The following is a 19,981-nucleotide window of genomic DNA, read 5'->3' on the forward strand; positions in this document are numbered from 1 at the left end:
TCCCTCCTACTTTCTCTTTTTCCTTCCTCCCTTCCTCTCTTCCACCCCTCCTCTCCCTTCCTTCCTCCCTTCCTTCCTTCCTTCCTTTTTTCCCTCCCTCCTTCCTTCCCTTCCTCTTTCCTTCCTTCCTTCCTCCTCCCTCCCTTCCTTCCTTTCTTTATTCCTTCCTTCCTCCCTTCTTCCCTCCCTCTCTCCTCCCTTCCTTCTTTCCTTCCTTCCTTCCCTCTCTATTTTTCTTTTTCCTTCCTTCCTTCTGTTCCTTCCTTCTTTCCCTCCTTCCCTTCCTTCCTTCCCTTTTTTCTTTCTTTCCCTCCCTCCTACTTTCTTTTTCCTTCCTCCCTTCCTCTCTTCCACCCCTCCTCTCCCTTCCTTCCTCCCTCCCTTCCTTCCTTCTTTTTTCCCTCCCTCCTTCCCTTCCTCTTTCCTTCCTTCCTTCCTTCCTTCCTTCCTCCTCCCTCCCTTCCTTCCTTTCTCCCTTCCTTTCTTTATTCCTTCCTTCCTCCCTTCTTCCCTCCCTCTCTCCTCCCTTCCTTCTTTCCTTCTTTCCTTCCCTCTCTATTTTTTCTTTTTCCTTCCTTCCTTCCTTCTTTCCCTCCTCCCCTCCCTCCTTCCTTCCCTTCCTCTTTCCTTCCTTCCTCCCTCCCCCCTCCCTCCCTCCCTTTCTTCATTCCTTCCTTCCTCCCTTCTTCCCTCTCACCCCTCCTCTCCCTCCCTCCCTCCCTCCCTTCCTTCCTCCTCCCTCCCTTCCTTCCTTTCTTTATTCCTTCCTTCCTTTCTCTGTCCCTTTTTGTTCCTTCCTTCCTCCCTTCTTCCCTCCCTCTCTCCTTCCTTCCTTCCTTCCTTCCTTCCTCCCTCCCTTCCTTTCTTCCCTCTTTCCCTCCTTCCTTCCTTTCTTCCCTCCTTCTTTCCTTCCTTCCGTCTCTCCCTGCCTTCCTCCCTCCCTCTCTGCCTCCCCTGTTCTGTTGCTGCTGCTGGCCTGAACACATTTCACCAGGCGAGTCCTTCCCCCTCTCTCTGATGACAGATATCACAGCGTTTCCTGCCAAGCTCTGCCCCCCCTCGCCCCCACAAACAAAGGGGGAGGCGGCTGTACCATGACAACCTTTTGGCTCTTCCCAGAAAACAAAAATTAACGATAATAACATACCCACTGTGAATGGAACTTCTCTTTGGTGAATGAATGCCTCCTTGAGCCCTTTCAGGAGATATAATTAAAACTTGAAAGGGGTTTCATGAATAGCATTCTCATTATAAAAGGTATCTGGATAATAATGACCTTCTTGGGGAGTTTTGACTCAAATATATACGATATATACTGTCTCAGAACGAACAGTGAAGGCAGACAGATAATTCATTTTTATTTTCAACTTTATTGTAGAAACATAAATGTACCTTTTCTTCTCTCTTCGTCTCTCTGTCTCTCTTCTCTCTCTCTCTGTCTCTCTGTCTCTCTCTGTCTGTCTCATCCATACTCTGACTTACAACACACTGAGAATTCCAAATCGCAGTATCAAAGTCAGCAATCACGTTTAAGTCCTTCACCCAGGATGAACGTGAGTGGGGACAGGACACAGAAAGAAGGCATCGAGCTTTTTGGCTCCAATATTTTCAGCGTGGTGGAAAAAAATCTTAGGATGGCAAGTCTTGGGAAGCTGCAAACCGCTATGCCCCATTTCGACCTCATTTGCCGACTGTCAAGAAGGGCTGTCTGACCATCTGGTTCCTCTCTGCCTCCTCCACAGGTGCTCAGGGACCACGCACCCCGACAAGATGCCCCCATGGGCGCCCTGGCGAGCCCTGTCCGTGGTGCTGATCGTGGTCTGGGCGCGGCCTCCCGCGGCGCTGGCCTGCCCTCACCCGTGTTCCTGCTACGTCCCCACCGAGGTCCACTGTACCTTCCGCTCCTTGGCGTCCGTGCCCGCCGGGATCTCCACCCACGTGGAAAGGATTAATCTGGGGTTTGTACCACATTCTTCCCGCGCATGTGCGTCTCCCCCTCCCCTCCTCCTGCCCTGCCTGTTTGGTTTGCTTTGGCGCGTGTGTTCCGTGCGTAATGACTGCACGTTGGTTGCTTTCCGTGTGGCTCCGAAACTATGCGCTGATTTGCGAGGTGTGACGTTACCAGATGCAACCTCTTTGGGCCGTGATCCGAATTCACCCAGCAGATGTCCCTGCTGTCGTAAACTTTCATAACCACGCGTCACAGGCCAACCTCAAACGCGGAGGCGTTTCCCTCGACAGTCATCCCTCCATATGTTGTCCGGAAGCGTGCTCGTGACGCACGCGCGTGTAAATATAAGAACTTTCTTTAAACAGACTTCAAGAGGGAACAACGTAGGTTTGCCAGAAGAGGAACTATTAATTAATAGCCCACCCAGTTTCCTCTCTACAATCTCACGATGAATTACGACCCATATTTTTTTTTTTTAGTGTATCTTCCCTTGAAAGGCTTTTGTGTAATATCCCCGATAAAAGAAAAAAAAAAAACTTTACTAAAGAGTAGCTTTCCCTGCATATAAATGAAATATATTAAATTACTTCCATCTGGCTTAATTGGGAACAGGAAACAGTGGGTCCCTCCCCCCTTTATAATCTTTAAACCCACCAGAGAATAATAACAACAACACGTGGTGGCGTGGCTCGTTTGAAATATCAGTAGGTTTAAGAGATACGCTGCATGACGCATCCTGGATACAAATTCTTCGTGTTTTATCTTATACGCCTGAACGTTCGCCGTAGTATATAATAAATACGTCAACAACGTGAGTTGCCAAGAGCTACAGGTGCGGTTCACACGGTAAACGAGCATTTGCCCGTCCGTGACAAAAATGGATGAACGATTTATCATCAACTGGAAAACTAGAAAAATAAGAGAGGGTTGGAAGACTACCCTCCGTGGAGACGTTTTTTATAAAAAGTGAAGCAGTCCAACTTGAGTCATTGAGCAAAGATTGTACACCTGGGTATACAGAATTTTTTTTTTTTAAAGAAAAAACTCTTTTTCTTGGCTTTAGCATCTGGAAGTAAAACAGAAGAGAACGGGAAATTTGAGACAATGAGACGGAGACTTCCGTCACCCACAGGCCAGTAGATCATTTCCACAATAAAGCCTCGGGAACCGCTGATGATTTGATCGTTTGAAGAGCCAGCCAACCAGGGTGACAGGACCCCAGAGGAAACAACGTAGGTTTGCCAGAAGAGGAACTATTAATTAATAGCCCACCCAGTTTCCTCTCTACAATCTCACGATGAATTACGACCCATATTTTTTTTTTAGTGTATCTTCCCTTGAAAGGCTTTTGTGTAATATCCCCGATAAAAGAAAAAAAAACTTTACTAAAGAGTAGCTTTCCCTGCATATAAATGAAATATATTAAATTACTTCCATCTGGCTTAATTGGGAACAGGAAACAGTGGGCCCCCTTTCTGATTTCAAAGCACCGTTTTTAAAAACCGAAGGTAGATGACGAGGGTGGCATCGTGAATTTTGTTGGGTGGAGAAAAAAAAAAAGAAAGAAAGAACAGTGTCCAATCCAGATACGAGTTGTGTTTCGGTGATTTCTGTCCTTGAGCGATCTGGAAAGAAAATGATACTGAAAATAACAATAAAAACTCTCCGGGAATGAAGGGTTATTGGCAGAGAACTGAAGGAAGTTTTTATATCCCCTACAGGTGGGCTCACTCAGCCTAAAAAGACAGATCTGCTATTTCCTGTTTGGAGAGCCCCAAAGCTTTTCCAAATAAAGTTACTCCCCAAATATCTTTGTGCTGACACGAGGTCATCATCGAGGTAGTGTCTGATGTATATAGACCATTACGCCTGTAGCTTTCCTTCATTTAAAACGCTGATATTGATCACGTGTTTGCGGTGTTTCTGAAATTCCCAACGTGATCTCTCTCCTTCTTTCTCTCTCTCTCTGTCTCTTTTAAATTTTAAATCTTCCTTTGAGATACTAACTGGTATCCGTGAAGCGGTTTTGCATGTATTTCTGAGATGCAAAAAAAGTAGTTTACGTGGTTGGTTATGTGTCTCCAGGAACCGCTTATCCAAAGGCGAGAAAGACTGTCTCTGCGTCTCCGCTGGTTTTTAGATAGAGGCAAAGACACATGCCCACTTGGTGATGCTCAGGTCGGCTCCCTTGGACGTGGTCTGCCTGTGAACCTTGTGCCCCCCCCCCCCATGGTGGCTTTTGGGTGTCTCTTAAAAACAAACGCCAACAAGAAGATGATAAAGTCAGGCGGGTTCCTGAGCTGATAGGTCCTTCGTCCTGGACTTTGGGGGGGGCGGAATCAAATCCGGTATGCAGGGGGGGCTCAAACGGTGACGTCCTTCTGTGCTCAGCCATGTTCCTTGGCCGCCCTGACAGCCACCACACTGGAGGAGACTGTTTCAGATGACGGTGCTGAGCACAGCGCGTCCGGACAGAAACAGGGTGAGGGACGTCCGACTCTTTCTGACCCATTGGAGAGACGGAGCCCTTGCCTTGGCCTCCATCCACCTCCTCTGTCTCAGGACGTCCTTGTCCTCTCTGTCTGGTCTCGCTATTCTTCTTTACCTTTGGGGTCAGTGCGGGTGACTTTCATCTCCTGGGTGTCTGCCTTTGTCTGTGGCCCCAACCTTGCCTTGGAAGGGCCACACGCCTCTTCAACACAACATGGCAAATAGAATGTGAAATTGTCAGCCCTGGCCGGTTGGCTCAGTAGTAGAGCATCGGCCTGGCGTGCAGAGGTCCCGGGTTCGATTTCCGGCCAGGGCACACAGGAGAAACGCCCATCTGTCTCTCCACCCCTCCCCCTGTCCTTCCTCTCTGTCTCTCTCTTCCTCTCCCGCAGCCGAGGCTCCATTGGAGCAAAGATGGCCCGGGCGCTGGGGATGGCTCCTTGACCTCTGCCCCAGGCGCTGGAGTGGCTCTGGTCGTGGCAGAGCAACGCTCCGGAGGGGCAGAGCATTGCCCCCTGGTGGGCAGAGCGTCGCCCCCTGTGCTGGGTGGATCCCGGTCGGGCGCATGTGGGAGTCTATCTGACTGCCTCCCCGTTTCCAGCTTCAGAAAAATACAAAAAAAAAAAAAAAAAAAAAAGAATGAGAAATTGTCCCCGCAGCCACACGCGCGCACACACACACATACACACGTCTCTCTCAGCCTTGCCAATGTTGACCAATGCTCATTCACTTCTGCGCTCACATCTACACCAAAGTTATTCCTCCAACCTTTCCCTTCTTTGCAGTTTTATCTCTTAGCGATGCTTGTTGGCTCCCCCCCTTTCAGCACCCCTGAAAAGCTTTCAGGAACCTGTGCCTGCACAGTCCTTCCTCTCAGCGTGGACACCAGCATTGCCCCACCCCGCACCCCGCAGGCCCCGGCTCCGGGCGGGATTCACCTGCTCTCCCGTGTCCGTTCCTGTCCATCCCTGACACCCGTCCTGAGCACCCATGGCCGCCGGGGCTGCCTTCACACGTCACCTGGCTGACCTGGCTTCTGTCCTTCCAACGCTCCAGTGGCTTCTCATCGAACCTGGAGCACAGGGACCCTCACTCCTGGAGTTCGTGCCCTCCCAGCTGCGGGCTGCTCTGGTCCCTGCCAACCTCACCTCCTCGCCTGACCACATCACCTCCCTCCCCGTTTGCGGGCAGACCTCCAGCTGCAAAAACGTAGAAAAGGGATTCAGACGTCGCTATCTATTTTCTTTTTGCGTTCACGGACCCTTACAGATGTCCCCGTAGGATCCTAAACAATGACAAAGACAGCGGTCAGCCCGTCAGTCCCCAGAGGACCCTCGATGACATCTCCACTGTCACTGGAACATCAATCATCTACAACCGATTTTTCGATTGGCATTTCTCTCTCCGTCTCTCTGTCTGTTTCCATCCCCCGCTCTCTAAAAATCAATAACAACTTAACAAATAAAAAATAAAAAAAAATTAAAACAGATCTTAAAAAAGCAAGGAGTTTATAGCGGAAAAGGGCTCCCTCAAGAAGGCTCTTCGTTAAGGAAGAAACTACCCCGTTCTTGACGTCCACTCTGGGGTCTGGTTTTAGGCACCTGCGTGCGCGCTTAGGAGAAAATCGTTGACCTGTGAGGTCTTCACCTACATCTTTTTTTCACACCACTTTCCCTTTCATTTACACGATAGTGAGAAGGCGGCAAGACAGGCTAGATATGTGATGTCTCAACAGGAACACTTCACACGAGGCTGCCGGTTGCTCTGCAGCCCAGCAAACGACAGCGTCCCCCGTGAATTCTATAATTGTTTCTCCAGCGATTCACTGGCGGGAATTCCGATGTCACGGCGAGGATTTTTTTTTTTTTGTCCCGTCCACGAAGCGTCCGCAAAACGGGACACACCAGCGTGTTTACCAATAACGTTGACCACCTGCCACATGTTGGAACTTGTGCCCATGGTGTCCGAGCTTGGCTCTGAGTAGTTTTCTTTTTTCATTTGGCCTTTGAGCTTGGGCGGGGGGGGGGGGGGCGCTCTCTTTAATGAGGTGCAAAGCCCGTTCTAATGCTGCCCGAAGTCCTTCTGTTTGGGGAGCCACGTGTCGTTCGATGTGATTGCTGTTCTTTTGGGGACTTTCCCACACTGGGTCATTCCTACGATTTCTTTCCAAAGTCGAGGTGCTATGCATCTTGCTAAATCGTCTGTGACTCACGTTCACGTGTCCCCCCAAACTGCACCTGGGTGGAACAAAGGCTGGGATTCGAAGGCGTCCGTGCCGTGTTGACCCTACGAACAGATAAGGACACAGAGAGACCCCTGTGCTTTGGAAACGTCCGAATCCACGCTTTTGCTGAGTTCCTTCCCGTAAGGTCCCGGAGATCTTTCCCAAGTGGGTCACTGTTTGTGATTCCATGTGTTTATTTTAATTTTAATTGTTGTTTTTTTTTTTTTAGGTTTAATAGTATCCAGGCTTTGTCCGAAACCTCGTTCGCGGGGCTGACCAAACTGGAACTGCTCATGGTTCATGGTAACAACATCCCGAGTATTCCCGACGGGGCGTTGAAAGACCTCAGTTCCCTGCAGGTAACGTCGGGCACTTGAGGGGGGGAAGGGTCCTTATTCATAGCCGCTGGGGCCGTGATTTCTAAAACAGCCATCTTGCCTTCTGATTCGACATCCTCTGTTGCTATCGCTCTGTTTCGATGTTGTCTCTTCTTTGGTTTGGTTTTCAAAGATGGTAGTTTCATTGCGGTGTTATTTACAACAACCAGGATGTGGAGGCAGCCCCAAGCACCTGTCTATACATGAGTGGGTAAAATGCCTGGGGGACATTGTTGCAATGCAGTATTGTTGGGCCATAAATAAAAGGAGGCCCTGGCCGGATGGCTCAGTGGTAGAGTGCCGGCCTGGCGTGCAGGAGTCCCGGGTTTGATTCCTGGCCAGGGCACACAGGAGAAGCACCCATCTGCTTCTCCCCCCCTCCCCCCCTCCTTCCTCTCTTGTCTCTCTCTTCCCCTCCCGCAGCGGAGGCTCCATTGGAGCAAAGTTGGCCCGGGCGCTGGGGATGGCTCCTTGGCCTCTGCCCCAGGTGCTAGAGTGGCTCTGGTCGTAACAGAGTGATGCCCCAGATGGGCAGAGCATCGCCCCCTGGTGGGCATACCGGGTGGATCCCGGCCGGGCGCATGCAGGAGTCTGTCTGACTGCCTCCCCGTTTCCACCTTCAGAAAAATACAAAAAAAAAAAAAAGAAAAAAGAAAAAGAAAAAGGAAATCCCACCATTGCCAACAGCATGGACGGACTTAGAGGGTGTTGTCCTCAGTGAGCTAAGTCAGGCCAAGAAGGACAAATGCCCCATGGTGGCACTTAACCCATGGAATCTAAAGGAAAAAAAATAAACCAACAAACAAAACAGAAACAAACTCATGGTCGCAGAGAACAGACGGCTGGTCACCAGAGTGGAGGGAGGTTGGGGGTCCGGGTGACCAAGGAGAAGGGACTGAGAAACACAGGTGGGCAGTCACAGAAGAGTCACAGGACGTCACATCCAGCACAGGAAACAGAGTCAGTCATATGGTCATCACTATGGATGGGTCCAGGTGAGGACTGGGTTTTTGGGGTGAAATTACTTTGTAAAGTTACAGACGCCTAATCAGTATGCTGTCCACGTGCAACTAGTATAACATTAAATGTCAACTGTAATGAAGAATTTTTAAAAAGCCTGACCAGGCGGTGGCGCGGTGGATAGAGCATTGGCCTGGGATGCGGAGGACCCAGGCTCGCAACCCTGAGGTCACTGGCTTGAGTGTGGGCTCGTTTGGGTTGAGCACGAGTGTGGGATCACAGACATGACCCCATGGTCGCTGGCTTGAGTCCAAAGTCGTTGGCTACACTCAAGGGGTAGAGTGTCGGCCTGGCGTGCAGGAGTCCTAGGTTCGATTCCTGGCCAGGGCACACAGGAGAGGCGCCCATCTGCTTCTCCACCCCTCCCCCTCTCCTTCCTCTCTGTCTCTCTCTTCTCCTCCTGCAGCCGAGGCTCCATTGGAGCAAAGATGGCCCGGGCGCTGGGGATGGCTCTGTGGCCTCTGACTCAGGTGCTAGAATGGCTCTGGATGCAACAGACAAGGGGTCACTCGCTCTGCTGTAGCCCCGCGGTGAAGGCACATATGAGGAAGCAATCAATGAACAACTAAGGTGTCGCAATGAAAAACTGATGATCGATGCTTCTCATCTCTCTCCGTTCCTGTCTGTCTGTATCTCTCTGTGTCTCTCCCCCTAAAGGGGGAAAAAAAGTTTAGAAAGCTTCATATTCTTGCTTTTCTGTCTTGTATTCCTTCCTGGGGCATTTACCACCACGCACAGGACTCCGCACCCCCCACCCACCCACCCACCCACGTCGCGTCCTGTCTCCGCAGGTCCTCAAGTTCAGCTACAACAAGCTCCGCGTGCTGACGGCGCGGACCCTGCAGGGCCTGTGGAGCCTGGCGCGGCTGCACGTGGACCACAACCAGATCGAGTTCGTCCACCCGCAAGCCTTCCGGGGCCTGACGTCCCTGCGGCTCCTGCAGCTGGAGGGGAACCGCCTCCGGCAGCTGCACCCCGCCACCTTCGCCACGCTCACCTTCCTGGACTACTTCCGCCTCTCCAACATCAGGCACCTGTACCTGGCGGACAACGAGCTGCGGACCCTCCCCGAGGGCCTGCTGGCCAACATGCCGCTGCTGGAGAACCTCTACCTGCAGGGCAACCCCTGGACCTGCGACTGCCACATGCGCTGGCTCCTGGCCTGGCAGGCGAGAGCCAAAGGTGAGCAGGCACAGGGGCGCGCGCGCGCGCCTCCGCCTTCCTACCTCCGCGCGCACGCACGCGCGCACGCACGCACGCACGCGCCTCCGCCTTCCTACCTCCGCGCGCACGCACGCACGCACGCGCGCGCCTCCGCCTCCCTACCTCCGCGCGCACGCACGCGCCCCCGCCTTCCTACCTCCGCGCGCACGCGCGCGCGCGCCCCCGCCTTCCTATCTCCGCGCGCACGCACGCGCGCGCCTCCCTTCCCCCGGCGCTGGGGATGCTCGCTACCTTCCGCAATCTTCCCGTGTGGCTTTGTCTGGTACCGAAGGACAAGGTCCATCCTTCAATGGGGCACTTTAATCCTTTAGAAAATGCCGACTTCGGGGTCGTGTCATCGGTCACCGGTGACGACGGAGGTCGTGGAGCGCGCGCGCACTGGGCACGTTGCGCGCATCTCGGCTGCGGGCAGTGGTGGGGTTTTCTGCGCCTGTGTGTGTGTGCGTGCGCGCGCGCGCGCGCCTTGAGGAAGGATTCGGGCAGCCGGTTGGGAAACGGAAGTCTGGGGGTGAAAGGGTGGCTATGACGTCACTCCTTTACGCACAGTGGGGCGACAGGGATGGTCTGCCCTGACCTAGAGCACAGAAAACACGGCCAAAGTCAAGTCCCACGAGAGTAGATTTTGACTGAAAATAAGGAAATGTTTGCTTTTCTTCTTATCCTTTTTTTTTTTTTTTTACGTACCTATCCCAAGCCATTAGGTTGGCCCAATCCTGATGGTCATTGCTCGTGTCCGGCCTCATAGCCACCAGCCGGGGTCAAGCTCCTTTAGCCTCTCCACGAGAGGACAGTGGGGCATCCCAACAGGGTCCTCCTGCAGCCCTGGCCGCCCCCTCCTCGGTCAACCCGTCTTGGGTCATCACGACAGGTGTTGAGCGCGCTGATCGGCGCCTTGCGGAACGACCCCACTGGTTTCCTCTTGCCGTTAGGGGAAAACACACACACAATCTTGAGCAGTGGCCGTTCCACCGGCTGCCCACCTTCTGCACCCTGGGAGGGGGGGTCTCCCTGCCCCCTTGGTTACCCCGTTCCAATCACACTGACCCTCCCCAATGATGTCCAGGTCACCATCATTGGACTTGGTCAGCCTCCTCCCAAGAAAGTTTCCTGCTAGATGTCCGGAGTGGGGGTGGGGTGGGGGTGGGGGGTGGCAGCCTCTTCTGGGCGCCCAGATCTCTGACCAGAGGTCACCTCCTGGAGGAGGGCTTCCCATCCTCGGCTTCTACGCAGGCCCTCAGCCTGTGCTCATCTGGGAATATCCTGCACGCCCAGCTTAGGTCCGGATTGGAAGGGACCGCTTGTGGTTGTTGCCAGGCAACCTTTGTGCAGGGATGGAGTTTGGGACCCAGGAGCTCCCACCTGTGGCCTGGCTGGCCCTTGGCCTCAGCTTTGCTTACTCAAACAGTCTCAGGGAGAAGACGCAGGTGCACCTGCTTCTTGGCCGTTGTAACTTGAGAAGACCCCCTGTCAGCTTCCCTGCGGGGGACGGGTTCCCCGTATCAGGTGCAGCCAGGGCTGGAAATGAACTTGGTTAGCGATTTCCAAGCAGAAGCTCTGAACAATGGCCGTGGCACGATGCCGCGTTCCCGGGCAGAAAGCCATCCATGCCGTCCCGGAAATACACGCGTGTGCCTTCCGTTGTGCGTGTGTGTGTCTGTCTTTCTGTTCCGATGTGTCCCCGGGCGCACGGAAGATGTCCGTGTACGGCAGAGATGTATGACACCTTCCCGTTGGCATTTTGGGGTGTCCACTCGGAGCGTCACATAGAAAACCGAGGCCCTGGCCGGTTGGCTCAGTGGTAGAGTGTCGGCCTGGCGTGCAGGAGTCCTAGGTTCGATTCCTGGCCAGGGCACACAGGAGAGGCGCCCATCTGCTTCTCCACCCCTCCCCCTCTCCTTCCTCTCTGTCTCTCTCTTCTCCTCCTGCAGCCGAGGCTCCATTGGAGCAAAGATGGCCCGGGCGCTGGGGATGGCTCTGTGGCCTCTGACTCAGGTGCTAGAATGGCTCTGGATGCAACAGAGCAACGCCCCGGAGGGGCAGAGCATCGCCCCCTGGTGGGCGTGCCGGGTGGATCCCAGTCGGGCACATGTGGGAGTCTATCTGACTGCCTCCCCATTTCCAGCTTCGGAAAAATGAAAAAAAAAAAAAGGAAAAGAAAACCGGGTACGAGGAAGGGAAGGGAAATATGGTGGATCCTGGGAGAAGATTTCCTACCGCCACGTTGCATACGACGGTGATTTGACTGGTGTCCATGGACGAGGAGAAGACGATTAAAAAAACACATCATCCCCATTGGGAGGCAGAGACAGCAGCATCGCTGAGGGGTGTAAAAAAAACGCAGGAGGAATCTAGGTTTGGAACAGGGGGGTCAGGGGGGAGCATAAGCTGGTTCCGCGATGTCAGCGTGAAGGGTGTTTGAGATATCTAAACAGACAGCCGACCGGGGAGTTAGGTGCGGGCCCCCCAAGGCTACGTTGGGAGCAGAGAGCGGCATATGGAAGTCATCCCGTGCTAATGCAGGGTAATTGAAGTGCAGAGCAATTGAATCCTTACACGAGGGCGAGGCTGTCCGGCCGGTGGGTGGGGAGGGGGAAGTGGGAGAAGGGGCTCCACCCAGCCAAGCCGCATTCCTTCCCCTGACAAGCCAGGGCCGAGCAGGAGGGGGCGTTGCCCAAACAGGGAGACCTTGTGGAGGACTCCACAGCCCGAGTGTGAATGCTAGAAGTGCATGCTGTCCGGAAGAAAGAAAGAAAAAAATTATACAAAGTATCTACAGTGATGATGAGATTCAGGCCAAAAGTCGGTCTGTTCACCTAGAAATAATTTTCACAGGTTGCACTTATGTTGATTTCTTTTGGACGAACGTGGAAGGGAATGTGTATCATACGTGCGTGCCAATTGCATTTTTTCAGTTAAAAGTATGTTTTTTTTGTTTGTTTGTTTGTTTTCTGAAGCTAGATACAGGGAGGCAGTCAGACAGACTCCCGCATGCGCCTGACAGAGATACACCCGGCACGCCCACCAGGGGGCGATGCTCTGCCCATCCGGGGCATCGCTCTGTTGCAACCAGAGCCATTCTAGCACCTGGGGCAGAGGCCAAGGAGCCATCCCCAGCACCCGGGCCATCCTTTGCTCCAATGGAGCCTCAGCTTCAGGAGGGGAAGAGAGAGACAGAGTGGAAGGAGAAGGGGAGGGTGGAGAAGCAGATGGGCACCTCTTCTGTGTGCCCTGGCCGGGAATCAAACCCGGGACCTCTGCACGCCAGGCCGATGCTCCACCACCACTGAGCCAACCGGCCAGTGCTATGTTTTTTGTTTTGTTTTGTTTTGATTTGGTTTTAGGTGAGAGGAAGGGAGACAGAGAGACAGACTCCCACATGTGCCCTGACCGGGATCCACCCAGCAAGCCCCGTGTGGGGCTGATGTCTTGCCCATCTAGGGCCGATGCTCTAGTACTGAGCTATTTTTAGCACCTGAGGCTGTTGCGTTCAGACAGAGGTATCCTCAGAAACTAGGGCTGACGTTCGAACCAGCCGAGCCCCTGGCTGTGGCAGGGGGAGGGGGAGAGAAGCAGATGGTCGCTTCTCCTGTGTGCCCTGACCGGGAACCGAACCCAGGACATCTGCATGCGGGACTGACCTCCTTATTCATTGTCAGGTAGTTCCAAAGCCCTGGGCAGCTCCCACACACGGTGCCACATGGGTTTCAGGTCCCAAGTGCAGCTGCAGAGGCAATGGGGAGTGAGCTGTCTCCTCATAACGGACACACACCAGGCGGCCAGGGGGCTCACCCCGTGTCTGTTCCCTCCTCTGTTCCAGGCGTTCTGAAGTGCAAGAAGGACAAGGCGTTGGAAGGCGGTCAGTCGTGCGCCACCTGCTCGGGCCCGAGGAAGCTGCTCCAGCAGGAGGTCCACAAGCTCCAGGATATCGCGTGCCGGAAGCCGTCCATCGAGTCGCCCCTGAGGCACAACAACAGTAGCAGCGGCACCGGCGAGGAGGAGGACCCGGACGAGGACGAGGACAAGGAGGACGGTGACGGCCTACTGTCCCTGGCCGGGTTCCAGCTCCCGCCGTGGAACGTGACCCTGAACATGACGGACGAGCACGGCAACACGGTGGGCCTCTTCTGCCACATCCGCAAGCCCACGGACGTCCACCGGGTCCAGCTGAACCAGACGGAGGGGCAGGCGCTGGGCGTCCGCGCCACCGTGGCGCTGGACTGGGACTGCCCGATGACGCGGGACAGCTACGAGAAGCTCTGGAAGCTGATCGCCTACTACAGCGAGGTGCCCGTCAGGCTGCGGCGGGAAGCCCCGCTCGGCGGGGACCCGGCGCTCGGCTACCACTACCGACAGGACGCCGATGATGCCGACGCCCTCTACTACACAGGCGTCCGGGCCCGCGTGCACGCCCGGCCGGAGTGGGTCATGCAGCCGTCCGTCCGCCTGCAGCTGGACCGTCGTCGGAGCACGGCCACCGAGGTGCTGCTGTCCTACCATGCCCCGGTCTCCTTCACCACGTCCGGCGAGGAGGTGGCGCGGACGCGGCCCGGCAGCTGGGTCATGATTGAACCCCCCCGCGTGGACGCGCGGACGGGCTGGGCGGTCCTGGAGGGGGCTCCGTGCCAGCTCAGCTGCAACGTCAGGGCCTCCGAGAGCCCGTCCATCCTCTGGGTGCTCCCGGACGGCTCTGTCCTGCAAGCCCCCGCGGAGAGCCAGGACGGCGCTCTGTCCGTCCTGACCAGCGGGCGGCTGACCATCAAAGCCGCCCGGCCGTCCGACTCTGGTTTGTACCAGTGCGTCGCCCGGGTGAGGGACGACGTGGACCGAGTGGTGTACAGGGTCCTCGTCCAGCCTGCGGCCGCTCCGCCGCCGGACAGACACACGGTGACCATCCACAAGGGTCCAGGGGACGCAGTCACGTTGCCGTGCCGCGCCCTGGCCGTGCCCGAGGCCCAGCTCAGCTGGGTCCTTCCGAACAACAGGCTCGTGAGCGAGCAGGCGAACACGTCCCAGGAGTTCGTGCTGCCCGGCGGGACCCTGTCCATCCCCAAGGTCCAGGCCGGCCACAGCGGCTACTACACGTGCCTGGCCGTCAACCAGCAAGGGGTCGACCGCCTCACGGTGGGGGTCTCGGTGAGCAAGAAAGGGTCCGGTGCCCGGTCATCAAAAAGGGGCCGGCGCCCGGCCGGGAAGGTTCCCTCCCGGGTCCGCGGGGATGTCGTGGAAGACGAAGGAGGCTCAGGCCTCGGGCAGACCGACGACGACGTGGACCCTTCCAGGAGGGGCCCGCGCCCCAAGGCCCAGGAGGAGGCCGGGAGCAAGAAAGGGCGGAGAAAGCAGAAGCCCTGGCGCAGCGCCGAGCAGGAGCCCGAGGCCACCGTGGCCGAGGGCCGCCGCCCCTTCGAGTCCCGCCGCCGGACGCACATGGCCAGCAAGCAGATCCGCCCGGAGCACTGGGCCGACATCCTGGCCAGGGTCCGCGGGAAGAACCCCCCGAGAGGACCGGGAACGGGAGTCCCCGAGGCCGTGAGAACCGCCGCCACCACCACCACCACTGCGCCATCGGTGGCCGGCGCGCGGGGGACGCCCGTGCTGCCCGCTGCATCCCCGCCCTCGTTGTGGCCAGCGCGGGCGCAGGCCCTGACCACGGACGCCGAAGAGTTCTCCGCCGAGGCTCCCCTGCCCAGCGAGGAGGACCCCGTCTCGTCCCCGGATGGAGACGGCGGAGGGACACGCGGAGATGTGGAAGACGTCACCGACGACCACGCGTTCTCTGAGACGACGGAGCGTCCGGCTCGGGGGCCAGGGGCCGCCCCGAGTGACGCCTGGACGCCTCTGACCCTGGACGCCGTCGACAGAGAGCCCGCCACCGCCGGGGACAGCACAGCCACGGAGAGCCAGCCGGGGGCGGGAGAGGGCGCGGGGCCCTCTGCGCCTCCTGCGCCCCGCCGGGACGCGTCTCCCCGGGAAGCCGTCACCTTGGCCGTCGCTGACCCCGTGCCGTCCGTCGACCCAGAGGAGCCATTCGGGGGTCTCCCTGCAGGGGAGTCACCTGTCCCACCCCCAGGAGGTCGGCGAGAAGGAACACAGGGCCCCCGGCTGGGGACACAGGCTGTCAGCACCCAGAGCACCCCCTTGATCAGAACGGGGGCGGAGAAGAGCTCTCTGAGGCGACAGGAGGGACGCACGTCAGAGAGACGCCCCGCCAAGTCCCGGAGACCCGAGGGCCCCAGAGAGGGCACGGAGCTGACCACTCCGCTGGACTCCACCAGGGTCACGGCTCCCTCTCTGAGTCCCGGGGAAGCCGCCCCGAGTTCCACGTTGGACCCGGGCTCCGCCCCGGCCGTTGCCATGACGCCGACGCCCACGCCGTCCTGGGCGCCCGCCACGCGCCCTCCCCGCCGGAGACCCCACGGGAGGCGGCGGCTGCGGCCCCACCGATTCCGACAGCAGCAGCGGCAGAAGCACGTCCCGCCCACGACGGCGGCCCCGACGGAGGCGCTTGCTACGTGGACGACCCGGGGGCCCGCAGCGAAGACCCCCGAGCCCACAGGCAGAGCAGCGGTTCCCACGTCCTGGGCGGAGGTGACCGCCGGGCTCCCGAAGCAGGTGGACGCGGAGACACGGGCGGAACTCGTCACCAAGGGGACCCCACGGAGGAAACCGGGGAGGAGGCCGCACAAGCACCGGTCCGGCACGTCCATCGCCACGCCCACGGCGGCCGCGTCCAGCCCCCGTCCAGTCTCGGACCATCGGTATAGGAACGTTCTCCCCCCAAGTCCGGCGACGTCTCTGACAACCGCGGCCACGCGTGCGGCCACCACGATGGCGGGTTATGGCCCCGGCGCCGCCAACACGCGTGTGGCTGCTGAGACGTCCCAGGGGCCCGTTCCGGCCACGGAAGAGCCCGTATCCAACGTGGAGGAAAAGGCGTGGGATACAGACCCCGACCTCTATGAGAGGAAAGCGGACCGGTCCGTCCCTGGCGAACCTGTCACTCGCGTAGCATCGTCCCCAGGCTCCGTGGTCCCCGCTGGGGGAGAACTGAAGGAAGGGTCCTCTGGGCTGGGCGTGACCGGAGGCTGGACGGCCCCTTGGGGGGTGCAGACGGACGCACCTGTGACCAGCTCGCCTGGAACGGTGACAGACACGCCTTCCTCTCCCTCCACACGTCCCCCTCCTCCTGTGGCCATTGGCACGCAGTTCCAGCAGGAAGACGTCATGGTCACAACCGGTCCCTGGAGCCCCAGCTCCGAGCCCCAGGCCTCAACTCCGGCGGAAACAACCACCACCAGGGCTCGGGGTGACCTGGGAACCCCGTCACCAGCCCCGCGTCCTGAACTGAAGTCCCAGGACGGAGTGTCCACTCCGGCCCTGACAGAGGGGTCAGCCCCCGCGATCCCACCGACAACCACCGTCTCTCCGGCTCGAGCCACCCCCAGGCCGACCTATGTGGCTACCAGTGTGTGGCCCACGTCCACTGCCCCCAGAGAAATCATTTCCTTCAATGACGTGGCCGTCCCCGAGACCAAAACGCCCCCCGTGACGTACGAGGGGACACGGTCTACGTGGAGAAAACATGACTTATCCACCCCGGCTCCCACGCCGCGTGCATGGACCTTAACTCCCAGGCGGGAGCCAGGACAAGAGAGAGTGGAGGACACGACCAGAAACAGCCTTCCCCGTGACCCGGAGGGTCAGCCCCGGGATGGGACAGTCCCGCTCGTCCACCAACCGGCCAGAGTCAGTGCCCCACCCCTGCCACCCAGAGGGACGATAAGGCCAGCACAGACGACGATGACACAAAGCTCCCGCAGATACCTGGTCAACAGCGTCCAGCCCACTGTCCAGCTGACCAATAAACCGGGGATCACCGCCTACCCCTGGAGGGTGTGGCCCGAGACCGGGCACCGGGCGGTCCCCAGATTATCCACTGCGGCCCCTCGTTTGGATCCGTGGCCTAGCTCCACGCCTAAGCGGTCTGGCGACCCGGGAGGTGACCGGCTCCACGGCCACTCCAAGGCGCTGGGCAGTAACAACCTCCCCGACCTCAGAGACCCCGGGGGCCAGCGTCCAAGTCCCGGACTTCCCCGTTACCCCAGCGGAAGATTCTTTCTCAACAGGACCTGGTCCTTCCCGCAGCTGGGGGCCCCCCCTCCCAAGCCCCCGACACCAACCACTCCGGCCCCCGTCGCGCGAGAGAGAAACGTCCGCCTGGGGCCCTACCACAGAATACATTCTCAGAGCGTCCTGCACGGGGACCTGGGCCCACCGGCGCCCCCGCTGTGGCCGCGTCCCCGGACCGCGTCCCCGCCCACCACGCGCACGCAGCACCCCCCCGCAGTCCAGCCCACGCGGAGCCCGGTCCCCTCCCTGACCTCTCCTGGCCTCCCCTTCGGGACCTACACTCAGGGCGGCTCCAGGCTGTCCCCGGCGGTGGGGCCGCCTGCATCCAAGTTCTGGTCACTGGGGGAGAAGCCCCTCATCGTCACCAAATCGCCCCAGACAGTGACCGTCACTGCCGAGACGGATGCGGTGCTGCCCTGCGAGGCAACGGGGGAACCCAAGCCTTTCGTCACCTGGACCAAGGTCTCTACAGGTAAGGGCGTGTCCACACCTGCACTGGGACCCGGGGTCCCCAAACTGCGGCCCCCTGAGGCCATGTATCCGGCCCCTGCCGTACTTCTGGAAGGGGCACCTCTTTCATTGGTGGTCAGTGAGAGGAGCAGAGTTCCCATTGAAATACTGGTCAGTTTGTTGATTTAAATTTAACCTGTTTTTTATTTTAAATATTGTATTTGTTCCCATTTTGTTTGTTACTTTAAAACAGCGGTTCTCAACCTGTGGGTCACGACCCCGGAGGGGTCGCCTAAAGCCATCCGAAAGTACATAATGCATATCAGGTATTTACATTCCAAATCATAACTGTAGCAAAATTACAGTTATGAAGTAGCCACCAAAATTATTTTTTGGTTTGGGGTCACCGCAACATGAGGAACTGTATTGCGGGGTCACGGCATTAGAAAGGTTGAGAACCACTGCTTTAAAATAAGATATGTGCAGTGTGCATAGGGATTTGTTCATAGTTTTTTTTATATAGTCCGGCCCTCTAACGGTCTGAGGGACAGTGAACTGGCCCCCTGTGTAAAAAGTTTGGGGACTCCTGGGTAAGGGCGCTTCTGCACCTGTACTGGACCCGGGGCTGCTGGGGGGTGGGACAGTTCTGTCTGTGACCTCGGGGACAAGGACCGGTTGACGGGGATGGGAAGGGACAGCAGAGAGTCCAGCCATCACCATGTTGCTGGCGGGGTCAGGACGTAAGGAACCTGAATGCCTATGAGGTACTTTGTAAGCATGAGAGAAAAAGACGGGAAGGGAGAGAGATGAGAAGCATCAGTTCTTCATTGCGGCTCCTTAGTTGTTCATTGATTGCTTTCTCATATGTGCCTTGACGGGGGGGGGGGGGCTACAGCAGATAGGGCAGGTTAAACTGCAGATATGTATTCTGTCTCCCAGTCCTGGGGGCTGGAGTCAGAGACCAAACTGTCTACAAGGGCTGTATCCCCCCTGGGGCCTCTCTCCTGGGCATGCAGATGGCCATCTCCTCCCTGGGTCCTCACACGGCCATCCCTCTGTGTGTGTTTGTGTCTCCTCCCTGGGTCCTCACACGGCCGTCCCTCTGTGCGTGTCTGCGTCTCCTCCCCGGGTCCTCACACGGCCGTCCCTCTGTGTGTGTCTGCGTCTCCTCCCCGGGTCCTCACACGGCCGTCCCTCTGTGCGTGTCTGTGTCTCCTCCCTGGGTCCTCACACGGCCGTCCCTCTGTGTGTGTCTGTGTGTCCTCCCCGGGTCCTCGCACGGCCGTCCCTCTGTGTGTGTCTGTGTCTCCTCCCCGGGTCCTCACACGGCCGTCCCTCTGTGTGTGTGTCTGTGTCTCCTCCCCGGGTCCTCACACGGCCGTCCCTCTGTGTGTGTCTGTGTCTCCTCCCCGGGTCCTCACACGGCCGTCCCTCTGTGTGTGTCTGTGTCTCCTCCCCGGGTCCTCGCACGGCCGTCCCTCTGTGTGTGTGTGTCTCCTCCCCGGGTCCTCACACGGCCGTCCCTCTGTGTGTGTCTGCGTCTCCTCCCCGGGTCCTCACATGGCCGTCCCTCTGTGTGTGTGTCTGTACCCTCACCTCCTCTTCTTATGAGGAACCCCGTCCCGTGAGGTCAGGGCCACCTCCCTCGTGACCTCATTTTACCTGAATCTCCTCTGTAATGATCCGTCTCCAAAGACAACCCCATCCTGAGGCCCCCGGACATTAATTAGCCTTCAGCATGAATTTTTGTGGAGACAGCTTATTAGCCCACGACGATGGTCTCCTCAGAGGTGTCCGCTAGGCGTCCGCATATCCACCACAAGCCTTTGGCTCTGCCCAAAATGACACCCGGCTGGTCTAAATGGAGAAATCAGCTCCAGCGGATGAAACAAAGTAACTCCTCAGAAGCTGCCTTCTCTGATGAAACAAAGTAACTCCTGAGAAGCTGCCTTCTCCGATGAAACAAAGTAACACTGGAGAAGCAGCCCTCTCGGTAGAAACACTTCCCTCTCTTCTTCCTCTGTTTCTTCTCTCTCCACACGGCTGCGTCCCCGTTTTGGGGAACGCGGCGATGATTGGCGTGCCCAGCGCCCAGAGAGACAGAGCCGGAAACCCCGT

General features: G+C 57.5%; 1 protein-coding gene across 3 annotated transcripts in view; it reads left to right on the top strand.

The window, feature by feature from the left end:
- The window catches only part of MXRA5 (matrix remodeling associated 5), a 32,904-nt gene that overhangs the window by 1,578 nt on the left and 11,345 nt on the right, over positions 1-19,981 (top strand). Inside the window, exons 1-5 of one of the 3 annotated variants that reach the window (XM_066249472.1) lie at positions 1,197-1,257; positions 1,743-1,958; positions 6,895-7,024; positions 8,854-9,244; positions 13,104-17,885. In XM_066249472.1, the coding sequence (XP_066105569.1) occupies positions 1,771-1,958; positions 6,895-7,024; positions 8,854-9,244; positions 13,104-17,885 (5,491 nt within the window). In that variant the 5' untranslated portion in view covers positions 1,197-1,257; positions 1,743-1,770. Of the gene's footprint in view, positions 1-1,196; positions 1,258-1,742; positions 1,959-4,063; positions 4,130-6,894; positions 7,025-8,853; positions 9,245-13,103; positions 17,886-19,981 lie in introns of those variants that run through there. The other 2 variants (XM_066249470.1, XM_066249473.1) reach the window with 2 other exon arrangements.

Source organism: Saccopteryx bilineata, chromosome X (genome assembly GCF_036850765.1).
Source record: "Saccopteryx bilineata isolate mSacBil1 chromosome X, mSacBil1_pri_phased_curated, whole genome shotgun sequence".
NCBI lineage: Eukaryota > Metazoa > Chordata > Mammalia > Chiroptera > Emballonuridae > Saccopteryx > Saccopteryx bilineata.